This window comes from Bos indicus x Bos taurus, chromosome 28, assembly GCF_003369695.1.
Source record: "Bos indicus x Bos taurus breed Angus x Brahman F1 hybrid chromosome 28, Bos_hybrid_MaternalHap_v2.0, whole genome shotgun sequence".
Classification (NCBI taxonomy): Eukaryota; Metazoa; Chordata; class Mammalia; order Artiodactyla; family Bovidae; genus Bos; species Bos indicus x Bos taurus.
The window spans coordinates 9,422,876-9,439,955 of NC_040103.1; the positions used below are offsets into that span (position 1 = coordinate 9,422,876).

The 17,080-nt window shown below is 40.4% G+C and overlaps 1 protein-coding gene across 1 annotated transcript in view; it reads left to right on the top strand.

Annotated features, from left to right (window-relative positions):
• The window catches only part of ACTN2 (actinin alpha 2), a 78,685-nt gene extending 66,775 nt beyond the window's left edge, over positions 1-11,910 (top strand). Inside the window, exons 16-21 of the mRNA XM_027530498.1 lie at positions 1,899-2,033; positions 2,959-3,138; positions 4,016-4,162; positions 6,029-6,094; positions 8,199-8,357; positions 9,860-11,910. Coding sequence (XP_027386299.1) covers positions 1,899-2,033; positions 2,959-3,138; positions 4,016-4,162; positions 6,029-6,094; positions 8,199-8,357; positions 9,860-10,018 — 846 coding nt within the window. The 3' untranslated portion in view covers positions 10,019-11,910. The remainder of the gene's footprint in view (positions 1-1,898; positions 2,034-2,958; positions 3,139-4,015; positions 4,163-6,028; positions 6,095-8,198; positions 8,358-9,859) is intronic.
• The last annotated feature ends 5,170 nt before the right edge of the window (positions 11,911-17,080 follow it).

Genomic DNA, 17,080 nt, shown 5'->3' on the forward strand with positions numbered 1-17,080 from the left:
CCTTTTGTCTCATTCTTAAGAAAGATTTATTTTCATGGTTTAAATTGTAGCATAGTTATCTTAGTAGGCTGCTAAGTCTTCAGTGAAGAAGTCCAGCAGGTGGATTTGAGGTGGCTTGCTATAAAAACACATGTAACAACTGTTTAGTTACAAACCATGCCAAAGAGAGGGGAAAGAAACAGGTATGGGAAAAAGAGTGTTAAACTGAGAGACAGTTACTGCTACTGCTAAGTCACTTCAGTCGTGTCCGACTCTGTGCGACCCCCATAGACGGCAGCCCACCAGGCTCCCCCGTCCCTGGGATTCTCCAGGCAAGAACACTGGAGCGGGTTGCCATTTCCTTCTTCAATGCATGAAAGTGAAAAGTGAAAATGAAGTCGCTCAGTTGTGTCCGACTCTTAGCGACCCCATGGACTGCAGCCTTCCAGGCTCCTCCATCAATGGGATTTTCCAGGCAGGAGTACTGGAGTGGGGTGCCATTGCCTTCTCCGGAAAGACAGTTAAGTTCTTGTTAAACTGAGAGACAGTTAGTTCTTGTTTCTGACCTTAAAATTAGCTCTGGTCTTCTGACAGTCAGAGTTAAAAGGAAACCGTGTTGAGCTGAGTAGTTTCCTTGGGCAGAAAAAGGGAAATATGTCATTTCTTTTCTTAAAATTTATTTATTTTTTAATTGAAGGATAATTGCTTTACAGAATTTTGTTGTTTTCTGCCAGATATCAACATGAATCAGCCACGGGTATACATATGTCCCCTCCCTCTTGAGCTTCCCTCCCCTAAAGTGAGACAAACTTTTCTCCTGTCACTTAAGTTATAGAGCAAAATTTTCCAGAGGGAGTTTTGTAAAAGGGACATTGAATAGTAATGTCTTTTTGCCAGTACACACAGAAAAAGGCTTCTGAAGTAGCTCTTTTGTCTGTGGATCCAAAGAGAACTCAGGCATAGCATAAAATATAAATCACAGGGTACAAATGGAATGGAAAAAAATATGGGCCAGGTGGGATCCTTTCTGGTGGGCCAGCATCATACAGGGTTGAGCTCATGAACCTGGCAGGGGTTCCCAACTTTTTTGTGTCTTAGATCCCTTTGGTAGTCCAGGGAAGCCTGTGGCTCCTTTCTGATAAAAATATGTATACATTCATAAATAATATTAAAGGTTACAAAGCAAATAAATTACATTGAAAAATAGTTATTAAAATATATATGCATATAACTGAATCACTTTGCTATACAACTGAAATTAGCACATTATAAATCAACTATATATCAATAAAAAATAAAAGACCAAGAAAATGTATTTTTAAAGTTGGAATATACTACCATATTTTAAACCTAGGTCTAATAGCAGACCTAGTAAATGTGAGTGGTGATGAGTGTCCATCATATTTTGAGAGGTAGGCAGTAACTAATGTATGTAAGAATGTGATTCCTGTTGTGATAGAGTCACAGTGGACTTGGTGTCCATATTCATAATCGAAGGAAATGCTCATTTTCCTCTGGAGCTGGGGAAAATAAGGATGTCAGTTTTGGTTCATTCAAGTTCACAAATCCTCTGCACTCTGCACCCAGCTCTGCAACCTGCACCGCAACCCCCACCCCCCCACCCCGGATTAGTGTTGCAGGTTGGGAACCCCAAGTTAGACAAATGGTCAGCGTCCCTCATGCAGACTTAGCCTTTCAGCAGGCACTGGTGGCACTGGGTGGCAATCAAGGCTAGACTGAGCTCCCTCTTAGTCCCTAAAGTAGGGAGCACACTCCCCTTCCTCCCCCTCCCCCTTCTTCTCCCTCCCTCCCCTCCCACTCTGCTCCCACCCCTGCCGTCCACCCACCACCACCTATCTTGGTTACTTCTCCTGGACTACCACTGGCCTCTAACCCCTGTTGTCCTTGAATCCTGGCAGGTGAAGCAGCTCGTGCCCATCCGGGACCAGTCACTGCAGGAGGAGCTGGCCCGCCAGCATGCCAACGAGCGTCTGCGGCGCCAGTTCGCTGCACAGGCCAATGCCATCGGGCCCTGGATCCAGAACAAGATGGAGGTGGGTTGGTGCTTCAGAGAAAGCATGTCACGGCCTCCAAATCAGTCCCCAAGCTGACACAACCACTGGTGTCCACTCAGTGCCATGAGAGCCCTGTCCAAGTCACCTGGGTCTTACCCTGGGTGGCCCCTGGGCTGTTGAAGCCTGTGCATCAGTTTAGGGGGGTTGGGGTGAGGGCGGGGTGCTGGGGGAGGGTGTACATGCACTGAAGGTTGGGAGGCTGTTCCCGCTGTTATCCATTCATCTTGTCATTAAAAATGGTGATGGGTCTCCTTCTCAGTTTTTAGCCTCTGCAGGACCTAGATTCTAAACCATCCATCCCTAAGGAGGATGTGTGAAGAGTCACAAATACTTGGCATATTCAGAACCTTTAAGGAAAAGTAATCTTTGAATGACAATTGATTTCTGGGTTCATTTTATTACCAAGAACAGCCAAGAGATATTTATTGACCTACTGTTCTTTTTTTTCTCTGAGTCCCCCCCTCATGGTGATAAAATGTTGGCTTCTTTCTTAAAGAGGAGAACATCTAAAAATCTAGGAAATTCTTTTGACCGCTGATGAAGCATCTAGTGGTCTGAAATCTGTCTGGCAGCCACATTCCTGCAGACCATCCCCCAGTCTCCTCGAAAAGAGGCCGCTTCAGGCATCCGTCTTCATTGGAAGAGGCTGAAAGGCCTCCTTTCTTCATGGATCTTGGTTGATTTTTTTTCTTTTCCTATTCTCTAGATAGATTAGAACTAGGGCTTCCTTCATGCTGTGGTACTGCCCTATTTCCTACTTCATCTGAAAAATAAGGGACTTTGGCTGCCACCTAAAATGCTGGTGTAGCTGGCATCAGAAGCAGAACCAGGAAGGATGCCGCCCACAGAGTCATTAGAGAGGCTGGCTCACCTTGTCCTCCTCCCCTGCTCTTGCCTCCACCAGGAGATTGCCCGGAGCTCCATCCAAATCACAGGAGCCCTGGAGGACCAGATGAACCAACTGAAGCAGTACGAGCACAACATCATTAACTACAAGAACAACATCGACAAGCTGGAAGGCGACCATCAGCTCATCCAGGAGGCCCTGGTCTTTGACAACAAGCACACTAATTATACTATGGAGGTACAGCTGCCGCACAGGCCTGTGGCGCCCTGGTGTCTGCCTGTGACCATTTCACCTGGTCAGGGTGTTTTCCGCCCACATTTGTCTCTATCTGTTCCTGTTTCGTTCTACAAGTATGAACGTGAGGGATCATTAAGCCTTTACTGTCACTGCATGTGAAATCGTTTTGTGAAGTAGATCAAGCACTGTGTGTGGGTGATCAGTCGCTCAGTCATGTCCAACTCTTTGCAACCCCATGGACCATAGCCTGCCATGCTCCTCTGTCCATGGGATTTCCAAGTCAAGAATACTGGAGTGGGTTGCCATTTCCTTCTCCAGGGGATCTTCCTGACCCAGAGACTGAACCCATGTCTCTTGCATCTCCTACATTGGCAGGCGGATTCTTTACCACTAGCGCCACCTGAGCAGCTCAGATCAAGTGCTATATAGTTGTTATTTATCAACATCATCCTTTGTCATCATTGTTATCACAACAGTGAATTCGCTGCACTGCTTTGGAGAAACTCCCAGGAATGGGACTGTTCCATTTCTACCAGTTTGGCCCAGTTTGATCCTTCTGGGAGCCAGTGGGTGTAATCCAGGGCTCATCCTGCTACCTGGTGAATAGAAAGGTGTTCCTAGTGACAGAAAGACTGTACACTGTACATTGTATTCTACAAGGTGCTAGTTGTCACTGTTAGAACCCTGCTCCTCACTTCTGAGTATTTCCCACTATAGAATCTTGAAAGAAAGTGCAAAAGTAGAATTAAAAAAAAAATGTATCGAGAAGTCCTACTTGTCTCCCTTTGGGTTGACTCTCCTGTTATGAAAGCGAGCAGGCGAGATTGACCTGCCGGGAGAACCTGGAGCTGATCATTTGCTGTTTTTCCCTTGGTAGCACATTCGTGTGGGCTGGGAGCTGCTGCTGACGACTATCGCCAGAACCATCAACGAAGTGGAGACCCAGATCCTGACGAGAGATGCGAAGGGCATCACCCAGGAGCAGATGAATGAGTTCAGAGCCTCCTTCAACCACTTCGACAGGGTACCTCACTCCTACTTATTTGAAAGGCAATGCTGGGGACGTCAAAAGACATATTTGAAATAGCACTCATGCTGTTATTTTTAAGTCGTCATGTCCTTAAAATTTACTGGGAAACAGGATGATTAAGGCCAGAGGAAAAGAGCCACTGAAATGAAGTGTGCTAAGTTCTGATGTTGCTCAAGGTGACATCAGACAAGGTCTAGGTTTGTGGGCCCTTTTATACAGATCACTTAACAAATGCCTTTGTAGTTGGGAGCAAAGCAAGATTTATTCTAAGTGAAAGTACATCCTTAACAGAATATAGTTGAAGGATTTAGGTCATTTTTTAAGCACTTAAATACAAAGCTCTAATGTACTTTTCCTAATTAACTATTTAGGTAAAGCACCTGATGAAAATTAGCCTACTCTTTTGCTATAAAACTTAATTTTCTTTTTTAATGAACAAAATCAGCTCATGAAATGTTATAAGGAAAATGTATCAACAAAATGATGACCATATAAAAAGTTTAGTGCTACTCTTAAAATATTATCTAATATTTTGATTTAAATATAATTGGGTAAAACCAGTTCTTCACAAGAAAATGCCGTTTGCTTATCATTTAGTTAATAGTGACTCTTAAGGCCACATTCCATTTGTTAAAAGATCCCTAACAAAGTATATTTCATTCTTTTGCTCAGGACCCTGTGTATGATTTACAGATATTAGTTAAATGGTTCTCAAAATGCCTGTGGACTAGACCAGCCATATTCAGGCCTATTAATGAGTTCAGAAAGTAGACTTCTGATCAGGGAGCTGAGGCATAAATAAAGTATTATATACAGACATGGATACTAAAGTTATTTTGGCTTCAGCACAGCTGTACTGTTGATGCTATCACACTGACCTGACTTCCTTCAGGTCGGGTCTTTTTCCTTCCATGGAGGGAAATAATTGACCATTGTTCCTGCATATATCACCTGGGCTTTTAGGAGGACAGCTCCGCTTGTTTGGGCCACTTCAGAGAGGGGAAATCCACATCTATTTGAATCCAGGGTAACGAGACTGTCTTTTGCAACAAAGGTGCAAAGGAGGACAATGCAGAACCTGCCAAGTTTAAAAGTTTAAGTAAAGCAACTATAGTCCAATAAAAATTAATTAAAAAACAAAAAACCCAGCTTCCCAGTTTCAGTGAACAATTTACATTCATCTAACAAGAACTCCTTTCAAACACGTGTATACCTGTGGCGGATTCATGTTGATATATGGCAAAACCAATACAATATTGTAAAGTTAAAAAAAATAAAATAAAACTAAGAAGGAGTGAAAATTAAAAAAAAAAAAAAGAACTCCTTTCATACTAGCTCTCCCTTCCCGCCGCCCAGTAAAAGAATTAATAGAAGTTTAAGTTAAGGATTCTACGTCTTGGAGGGACTTGGGCCTGAGAGTGGCTGTAGGGTAACTGCAGCATGAATTCTAGCCCTGCTGTCATCTTTGGGGGACTTTTACAAGCGAGGTCTGCCTGGGGCCTCAAGAGTGTGAGGCATTCTTACAACACTTACATTGTGTTCGGTCATCAGTGGGTGGCAGTGGGCAGCTTCTGACATGGTCATTTTCAGTAGCACTGGGTATTCCTCCTGCTTTCTAAGGTGTGGTCTCCATTTCTGACTGCTGTTTACCTTCCTTCCCTACTTTTTCCTTTTTAAGAAATTATTTTGTAATGTAATGTCTCTGTGTTGGGCCTGTCCTTTCTGTAAATCAGACCTTTAAAAATTCTTTGGCAGATGTCAAAGTGTCCCTTCTCTTGCTGGATTTTGTTCCCTGGTCAAGTCGAGTTGTTTATTTTGCCTCTAACACTCAACTTCTTTCTTCTTTCTTTTTGTTGAAAGAGGAAGAATGGTCTAATGGATCATGAGGATTTCAGAGCCTGCCTGATCTCCATGGGTTATGACCTGGTAAGACAGAAGTTGAAATTTTACTACTATGATATTTTACTGAGCTTATTTAGGTTTGTATTTTAGAAGACAACTGCCTTAAACTGTGGCAGCCCACTTGGGATTGTTTCATTTACCAAGGTTACTAGGTAACATTGACAGTTTGCCTGGTACCATATGAAAATGACTTCCTGGAGTCAGAACATATATTTTCATTCAGTCATTGGTCAGCTGGTTTTTCCCTTGTGAAGGAAGATAACATAAAACTTTCCTGATGGTTTTTAAACAGCATTATTTGAGAGATAATTTACATACCCTACAATTTGCCCATTGAAAGTAGACACTTCAGTGGCATTTCCTCCTGATTTTCAAAGTGTTTTTTCCTCTAGTATTTTAGAAGGTAAAAAGTTTTTAGTGGGCTTCCCTGGTAGCTCAGTGGTAAAGAATCGACCTGCCAATGCCAGAGACACAGGGTCGATCCTTGATCAGAGAAGATCCCATGTGCCTTGGAGCAACTAAACTCATGCACCGCAACTACTGAGCCTGTGTTCTAGAGCCTGGGAATTACTACTGCTGAGCCCACATACCACAGCCACTGAAGCCTGTGCATCCTACAGGCTGTGCTCCATAACAAGAGAAGTCACCACAATGAGAAGCCTTTGTGCAACGAGAGAGTAGCCCCCACTCTGCAACTAGAGAAAAGCCCACACAGCAATGAAGACCTAGCACAGCCAAAAAATTAATTAATTATTTAAAAAAATTTTTAAATCAGCTAAGAAATCTTACATTTCCCTGTGGGTTGTGAGTACCTGTATTAACCTTACTTCTGTGTTACCTGATAACACATTACTGACCAAAGACATATTAATATGTCTTTTGTTACCTGAACATTATTGACTGGAAATGTGAGAGTGATATGATTTACATCATCATGCGAAGCTGTTAGAACTTAAAATTGGTCACGGGTTCATTATGCAAAACTTAACGATTGTTGTTATCATTCACATTTTGCCCCATTAGCTTCTTGTCCCAACTTGTGTATATTATAAACACAAGCTTATTACCATAAAATTTTTAAAAATGATGCATAGCGAAATTTTGAGTGAAGAATTTGTCAATGAATTTTATGCAAATTCTTTCTCTGATTGTCCGAGTGACATGTATACTTTAGTATCTCGTAATATGATAGTTCTTCCAAATATAGTTCTGATTCAGCCAATGTGAAAATTAGACCAACAAAAAGACAAAATATCTTAGTGATTGATTCTGATACAGAAAGTGAAAATGAAGCTCATTGTGCTGGAAGAGACTATATAGGTGTCAGGTGTAATTATTGAATGTAATAACCCACAAAGTGTTAGTGAAGTAACATATTAATTTTGGCCAGTCAAAGCAAAAATCACTGTCCTACAGGCTTTCGTTTCTGCGAAAATCCCCCAGTCAATAATGACTTAATATGTAATGTTGTTTAAACATGAATTACTTTGATGCATCTCCCCTTTCAAATAACCACTGTGAGAGCCCGCCTCTAACCTGCCTTCTCTTTGGCAGTATTATTCTTCTCAATTATAGCCTGAGAAAAGGCCTAAGTCTCTGAATTCTTCTTCCATAATTATGTTAAGTCCCAAGGCAACAGGGCTTCCCTGGTGGCTCAGCAGTAAAGAATCTGCCTGCCAGTGGAGGAGATGGGAAACGTGGGTTTGATCCCTTGGTCAGGAAGATCTCCTGGATAAGAATATGGCAACCCGCTCCAATATTCTTGCCTGGAGAATCCTATAGACAGAGGAGCCTGGTGGGCTACAGTCCATGGGGTGACAGAGAGAGTCAGACATGACTTAGCAACTAAACAACAACAACCCAAGGCGACATGGATCAGAGAGAGAAAGGAATTCGGACATCAGGAGCTTCCGGGTTGATGCTGTAGCTACATTTCAAAATCCGTTAATAACAGTAAACTTAAGTCGCCCATAAGGGGAATCTGTTCCAAACGTGGAAGGGAAGTGCAGGGAGTATTTAAGTTTTCAAGCAAAAAGGAACTTGCATGCCAACAGGTAAAAGCGGGAAAGCAGCCCAGTTAGGAGTTGTGGACTGTTGAAGTCAATGTTTCCTTGCAACCTTGCCTCAGGGTGAAGCTGAGTTTGCCCGCATCATGACCCTGGTGGATCCCAACGGGCAGGGCACCGTCACCTTCCAGTCTTTCATCGACTTCATGACCAGAGAGACGGCTGATACCGACACGGCCGAGCAGGTCATCGCGTCCTTCCGGATCCTGGCTTCTGACAAGGTCTGCATCGACACATTTTCTTCTGCCTTTCTGACAGTCTGCTGCTTTATTCCAATAAGAATGGAAGCAATGTTGCAAATAATAATGATTTTGATACTGCTGCCTTTTATACTGCATCTGCACTGAATTCAGAAAGCACTTAAACGTAACCCTGGTGTACTCAGAAGAGGCTAAACACAGACATTCTGTCTTGGCATTTGTACCTGGTCCTTATGGGGAGTTTCATAGAAGGAACCAGCAGTATGAATTTTGCAGTTTTTTTGTGTGTGTTTTTCTGGTTCAACCCTACTTTACATTCTGGATTGGTAGATAAGATTTCTGAAAGATGAAACAGTGCAATTCAGATGTTAGAAAACTGAGAACCTTCTCCCAAGGATCAATGACACTGACTGTGTCCAGCCCTTGGAGCAAAGTTGAATAGAGCCATCCATTCTTTGTAAAAATTGGCAAGTTTTTCATTACATGTAACCTAGAAATTAAGTAGGAGTTTAATTGCAAGTTTAGAGTTTTCAAATCTCCCAAAACAATATTAAAACTTTTCAATATGTATAAGTTCAGTTTGGGATATGATCCCTTTGTCTTGTGTTCTAGCTGAAAGGGAAAGGAAGTTAGGATTCTAAAACACATCGGCTTGGCCATGTTTATTACCTTAAAAAAAATCTTATCTGACAACATAAACTATCTTTAAAATAATTATGTTTGTTTTAAAATGAATCCTTTATCATGTGGATAGGGGTTGAGGGGAGAAGGTCCAACTGGTTTAGGAGATAATAAACCAAGGCTTATCTAACACACCCAAAGCCCTACTATATATTACAATATATTTGCTCTTTATTTATCTTGACCTATCAGTCTATTTTATGAGAATTATCCTATTTTCTCTTGGACATTTGACATTAAAAACAAAAGACTCCATTGTTCAATGTCAGTTTAGTTTTGCTTTAGAAGGAGTTTTTCACCAGTGGCAACATGCCTCTAGTTTTTTAATAAATTGTGTAGGAAAGCAAGCACATATCACATGTATTTTTTAAAAACCACATTGATCATTTTAAATTAAATATTCCTATATTTTCATTAGTGTATGGTATAAACCAACCTCCCCTTTATCTTTCTGTATGAAATTTACATCATAGTATTTTTCACTAATATTATGGCTCAATTTGAGAAGTGTTGATGGTACTGCTCCCTTTGCCTCTATGAAGCATTTTAAATTTCCCACTGGCCAGAAGACAAATTACAAGTAAAACTCAGCCTTTGGTTGGCTGTCTGGTACTGTGCCTGTTAGACTCCCTACCTTTAGTCTTTTATTTTTTTATCTTTATCTTATTTTGGAATATAGTTGATTAACAATGTTGTGTTAATTTCAGGTGTATAGCAGACTGATTCAGTTAATCCTTTTTTTAACAATTAAACAAATACAAGAAGTATGTCAGTATTTAAACCATTTAAGTTCCAGTGTGTCTTGCCATTGATTTTTAAAACATGTGTGTACTGTTTTCCAGCCATACATCTTGGCGGAGGAGTTGCGTCGGGAGCTGCCCCCAGACCAGGCCCAGTACTGCATCAAGAGGATGCCTGCCTACTCAGGCCCAGGCAGCGTGCCCGGAGCCCTGGATTACACCGCATTCTCCTCCGCACTCTACGGGGAGAGCGATCTGTGAGGCTGGGGTTTTGTAGTCGCTGATTAGAATGCAATAAAAGCTGAAGTCACAGTTTGTTTCTTGGAAACTTTGACAAGCTTTATTACGTTGTAGAGGGAGAACACTTTTTTCGCAACTCAGTTATTGCCAGCAGTGTAAGATGGCTGAAGTTAAGTTTTTCTAGTAGATGACATAGCGTACTTTATAAGTAGGTTTCTTTACTTCTGAGTTTTTAGCTAAGTGCAATGAAATATCAGGGGTTATAAAACAAAGCCAATCCTTGAGTAGTGTGAAATTAGGAAGACCTAAGGATAGAAGGAACATACAAAATGGGAAAATTCTGAAATACCCAAGATTCAAGACCAGAAAAATAATAGTAAATGTTTGACATTAAAAAAAATTCTTCATATATATAATATGTTTATATGGTTATCTCTTGGGGAATATATTTGGGATACTGGTGTTTTACTTTCTGGCTTATCCAAAGATTATATTTAAGATAAATGGTAACTGTCATCTCGTTAGCTGAATTGAATATTGTGAACTTCCAGAGAATAGAGACAGACACCCCAAAAGACTTTTAGCACTTAAAACATTTTAGGTAGAAATCATAGTCAGCTCTTTTTTATTTAGGACTACATGGTCCAGTTAGTGGATTGCAATGCCTTACTCATACTGCAAAGCAGGAACCTCACCATGGAAATGTTTCATTGCCAGGGAGGAAGATGGAATCACTAGGTAAAATGTGTTTGGGGGGGATTATTTATTGATTCCAGGTTTCTGTGCTTTTTTTAGAGCTTGTTAGTATGTTAGAGTCTCACAAGATGACCATATATAAGTGCTCTGTTTTTAAACAAACAGGTGTCAATAGCAATAGTTATGATGGGGGACAAGTCAAAAGCTGCTATTTTTATAGCTCTCCAGGCAGAATTTCTCCTTTTTTTGCCTTTTAGTTTTACTATCTGATAAAGAGAAGGTGTTAGAGGGAGGAGTTGGTAGGAAAGGACTAATTCTCACCAACAGTAGAGGTAAGTTCTTTAACTGCAGAACCTTTACATACTTCAGGTGGATTCATTTTGTGTAGCAGGAATTCTTGATGTTTCTGCCCGCTCTCAGTGAGTGTCCCCACTGTGATTGGATGGGGCATTGCCACACCTCCTTCCATGTCTATGTGGAAGCCCCTTGCAGAGGACACCGATGGCTCCTGCCACCCATATCTGTTAGCTTCCATTCATTTTTCTGCTCATGCTGCTGTTTGCTGTACCTCCCCTGTTTTTCCATCTTGTTGAAAGCTTGTAAAGAATAAAGCAGGAATTCTTTTTATATCTGAATCCTTAATGATCAGATGAATTACAAACAAACAAAAACAGTTGTAAATAGCAATTGAAGTGTTACTAGAAAAACAGTCATGTGCCTGTTAACCTATAGTCTTTTTCTTCAGATTTTCCTAGATTTCCACCAGTAGCTGGAAATGGGATATTTTCCATTCATGACTGTCCCGTAACTTAATATTTTTACACAATTGGCCCATTTAGAACCTTCAACCTTTGTAAGTTTCATTTAATTTGCTTCATTTTATTAAGTAGCTGATAGTTTACAGATTTCTGAAATCTGAGTCCTTGAGTTCAGTGCCAGACACTTTTGGGGTGGTGTTTAGGTGAACTGTGACTCCTTATTCTACTTCATGCAGGTGCTATATTCCAGCTGTATAGGGAGAAAAACGGGAAGATATTCTGCCTTTGAGGCTACTAGCGGGAATTTGTGGTGTTTTACGATTGGTGTAGGTGGTTCATCTTCCTAAAATTTTAGTTTCTTTACAACATTCAAGCAAGAGAATGGATCAACACTATCTGCTAACAAATGAAAAAGGGAAATAAACTCTGAAACACTTAATAAACATGTTTGTACTCTCATTTTAGAAGTTATTTTTATTTCTGAAGCTGAATTATTGATTAAACTTAATTTGTAAAAGAAAAGGAATCCCTGTTTTATTATTATTATTATTTCAACTAATAACCAGTTTCTTTGGTTAACCACAAACTTTCCTCACTTAAAATTTCCATCATCACTTAAAACTCTCATTTGGTTTAGCATTTGCCTTGTTTAAAGAATTAGAGACTGGCTGTTGGGTAGAGGGTAAATTTGAGATGAGGAATTAAGATTGGCCCAGTTAGAGGTGAGTGATGAATGGACTAGGGAACGAAATGGATTAGGAAGAAATTTTACCCCAGATATCATTTCAGAATCCCCAGTAGGTATTTTGAAAGTGTATGGCACCCCGAGCCCTAACCCCAGAGCTTCTAGTTGTGAAGGTCTGGGTTAAGACCTGGACATCTGCCAGGGTCCAGCCCCGGCTGATCCAGGGTATTTGAAGCAGGGATGGCGTTGGTGAGGATCAGGATACAATAGCTTCAATTAGATATTAATTAGAGATGTAAAGAGTAATAGAATGAGGATAGCTCAGTAGGAAAATTCAGTGGAGAAAAGAGGCTGAGTAGCTTGGTTTACGTGGGAGACCAATAAAACTTCAAGACAAGAACTTTGCACCACTTACGTAGGTCGCAGGCGTCCTTCCGTTCTCCCGAAGGAGAGGACACACTGAGGCCTCTCCGGTTGGATCTTAGAAGCCCAGGCATAATTAGTAACCATGGCGGGTTCCGTGCTCCAGATGGAGATTCAGCCAGAGTGAGACAGAGAGCGACATGGGGAGACCAGTATTTCGAGAAACTGATCCCAATTCTTTATTTTCCATGGGCTACTTTTATACACTGAGATGTTATGCCAAAGTCACGTGGGGTCAGCAGTCCTGACTTTTATCAAAGTCAGGTGCTTCATACAAATGTATACAGAGGTCTTAGGGGTGTTACATCATCTTCTGGCCAGGGGGACCTGCTGACAATTTATGACCCTCTCCTTGTGACAGCGGTCAGTCAACCAGGACACTTATTTCTCCAGGGGTGATTATTCTTAAAACAGACGCCACCCAAATAAAGTTACATTCCTATAAGGTGAGGGTGTAGTGGGTTTTAGTTAAGGAAAGAATTTACTTAGCCTAAGGTCTAACGTGATTAATATCAAAGGTTAATACTTATTTCTTCTATATATTCATTAATGTGTGTAAGGGCAGGGGATGTGGAGACTTAGCAACAAACATTGGCTCAACAAATGAAAAACCCTTCACCAATACAATTTCTAATCAGCCCATTATACTTATAGTTTTCTAACTTTTCTAAGGAACCTGTTTTTAGAAGGCTTAAAGCATCTCGTGCCTCTCACAGTTGAGAGGCTGTGAGCAATCACATGTGGCCGGACAAGCCTGTCAGGCAGGCTAGAGAACCTTCAGAGGAGTTTGTAGGTTAAAACACTCTTGTCACACCCAGGAGTTTTTATTAACTGGAGCTCTAAGTTAACTCCTTCTCCGAAAGAGGTGGTGGGGGACAGCCCCCCGTAAAGTCAGAGGTGTAGGTGGGAGCACAAAGTAGTAAAGCAGGCAGGCTCTGGTTATGGGGGTAGATGCTCGAGGATTTCCAGGGGGACTCCTGAGGCTCGATCCCGCCTTTGCGTATGTTGAGCCTCCTTCCTCATGACCTTTGCCACGGGCCGAGTGCCTCACTCTGGCCCCCAACAGACATCTGCATTTTTTGAAAGCTCCATGGATGATTCTACTAACCCTCAATTGAAAACCACTGGATTAGAGGTAATGGAAAGGGTCATTAGTAATCAGGAAGTGTAAAACAGATAGAGAAGCTCTTACTGGAAAGGTTAATGGTTGGACCACATGAATGGTCAGGCCAACCCCTGTACCATCTGGTTGGTGATATACAAATATTGGCAATGGCTGAATTTCAGATGGGTACACTTGTCTTCATATTCTTTCCTGCTGCGTACCTGATTCACACATATTCATGAAATAAGCTGGAGATGAGCTCTCTATAGCCTTTAAGTGAAAAGAAGCAAATCAAAATGATATAAAGTCAGAAACTTGTATTTCTTTTTAAAATTAATTTTAATTGGAGTATAGTTGATTGACAATGTTGTATTAATTTCAGGTGTACAACAAGGTGAATCAGTTATACATACACATATATTCACTCTTTTTAAGATTCTTTTCCTATACAGGTCATTGCAGAGTACTGAGTAGAATTCTCTATGCTGTATAGTAGGCTATTATTAGTTACCTGCTTTATATATAGTAGTGTGTGTGTGTCAGTCCTAATCTCTTAGTTTATTCCTCCCTGTCTTTGTATTTTAAGAAGTAGTTAATTATTACCAAGCTGACAAAGACTCACCCACAGTCGCCTTGGGTTATTTGACAAGAAGGCACTGAGTGCATTCAACTGTGTCCGTGAACTTTCTCAAATACCCAGCAGCCTATGTAGTGCTTTAACTGCCCTGTGTGCGACGTTCTCATATTTCAGATGGAATCGGCAGAGAAGGAGACAAGTTTTTTTTTCCCCTTTTGGATTCATTAATTAATAACTCAGTACTTAGTGTGTTAGTCATTCAGTCGTGTCTGACTCTTCGTGATCCCATGGACTGTAGCCCGTTAGGATCCTCTGTCCATGGAATTCTCCAGGCAAGAATATTGGGGTGGGTAGCCATTCTCTTCTCCAGGAGATCTTCCAAACCTGCGGATGGAACCCAGGTCTCCTGCATTGTAGTCAGATTCTATACCATCTGAGTCAGCAAGCAGCTGACAAATCATCATTCTTTTAAAGCTGGGAGCTGAAGGCGGTTGTGATCCATCAATGGGAATCCCTAACCAAGGATTCCCCAGTACCTTAAAGTCTTTTCGAAGTAATCTCCAAAGCACTGCAAACTTCCGTGTTGATAAAACAAATGGGCAGAAGTGATGGCAAACTGGAGTATCAGTAAGAAATAAATGGCTTTTTTGGGTCATGTATTTAAACATTGGGAATTCTTTTCAACTACTTTCAATAATGATACTTAGAACAAAGAAACAATCCAACTGAAAAAATGGGCAGAAGACCTAAGCAGACACTTCAGTGAAGACATACAGATGGCCAACATGAAAAAATATTCATTAATTATTAAGAAGTGCAAATCAAAACTACAATGAGATACCATGTTACACTGGTCAGAAAGGCCATCATTTAAAAGCCTACAGATAACAAATACTGGAGAGAGTGTGGAGAAAAGGGAACCCTCTTACACTGTTAGTGGGAATGTCAATTGGTACAGCCACTATGGAAAACAGTATAGAGGTTCCTCAAAAAACAAAAAAAAGAGTGGCCATAAGATCCTGCCATCCCACTCCTCAGCATATATCCCAAAAAAACGAATTGGAAAAGACACATGCACCCCAGTGTTCACTGTAGCACTATTCACAACACTAAGGCATGGAAATAACCTAAATGTCTATCGACAAATGAATAAAGATTAGTCTATATACACAATAGAATGCTGCTGCTGCTAAGTCACTTCAGTCATGTCCGACTCTGTGCAACCCCAGACACGGCAGCCCACCAGGCTCCCCCGTCCCTGGGATTCTCCAGGCAAGAACACTGAAGTGGGTTGCCATTTCCTTCTCCCAATAGAATGCTACTCAGCCATAAAAAAAATGAAATAATGCCACTTGAGGCAACACGGATGAACCCGGAGATTATCATCCTAAATGAAGTAAGAGAAAAACAAATACCATATGCCATCATTTATATGTGGAATCTAAAATACGACACAAAGAACTCGCCTATGAAACAGACTCACAGAACAGATTTGTGCTTGCCATGGAGGAGGGAAGGACTGGGAGTTTGGGATTAGGAGATTCAAGCTATTATATATATGGATAAACAGCAAGGTCTACTGTACAGCACGGGAACTATATTCAATATCCTGTGATAAATCATAATGGAAAAGAGTATGAGGAAGAATGTATATACATGTATAACTGAATCACTTTACAGTAGAAATTAACAGAACCCATAAATCATTAAAAAATAATCCTTAGAATGATTTAACTTTAGTTGCTAAATTGTGTCCAACTCTTGTGACCCCATGGACTATAACCCACCAGACTCCTCTGTCCATGGAATTTTTCAGGCAGGCATACTGGAGTGGGTAGCCATTTCCTTCTCCAGGGGATCTTCCCAACCCAGGGATTGAACCCAGACTCTTTACCACTGAGCCACCAGGGAAGCCCTTAGAATGAGTTAGCCAATTAGAAAAACACCTGTGAATAACCAAGGCAGCACAGACTGGTAACAAGAATGCTTTCTGAGACAACCACAATTGTCAAGTTTCACTAGATAAAAGTTGTGGTAATTGTTTACATGATTTCTTTTAGATTTGATGTGTATTATATGAGAAAACACTTAAAACATATTTATCCAAGCATATAAAATATTCCCATTACAATCTTTGACTTACCTCATCTTATAAAATATTCAGTATGTAATATTTCATGTTAGCTAAAACATAATTTATGCTAGATACCAGGCCAATTAATTTTTGATAGTTTATATTTTACTCTTTAATTAAATACTTTGAAAAACTTTGATCAGAATGTTTAAAACAATGGAATTATTTCCTGAATTTATACATGATTTTTATGTAACTATTCCCAAACACAACTTCAGTACACATAAGCCCTCCTTCTAGCATCCCCACCCTTGTTTCATGAAAAACTTTAAAAAGTGTAGCTACATATTATACTGCACAAATGAGACAGATTTACGTAATACAAATTTTAATTCTATTAGCACAACAGCATTTTAATCTTGACTTAACTGCCTTCATAAGATTCTGTTCAATATTTATTTCTCAGTGGTTTTTAAATGATTCCTCAAAATAAAGATTTGAGTTTATTTGAATTGAAAATGAAGTCAGATTTTTTTTTTTTTTTTTACAACAGAAAGTAAGGCTGATTTACTTAATCATTTAGTTTTCCTTGGGTAATTAGGCTACATGGGGGACATTTTCCATTTTTTCAATTATCTGAATCTGAGGCTCCAATGTTTTGATGAAAACATAATTAAAACACATGATAATACAAAAACATTTTATTGAAAGAAGAAAGGAATTGGCAAAGCTGTGTTAAAACCAACAACTTCCTCTAACTTTTTC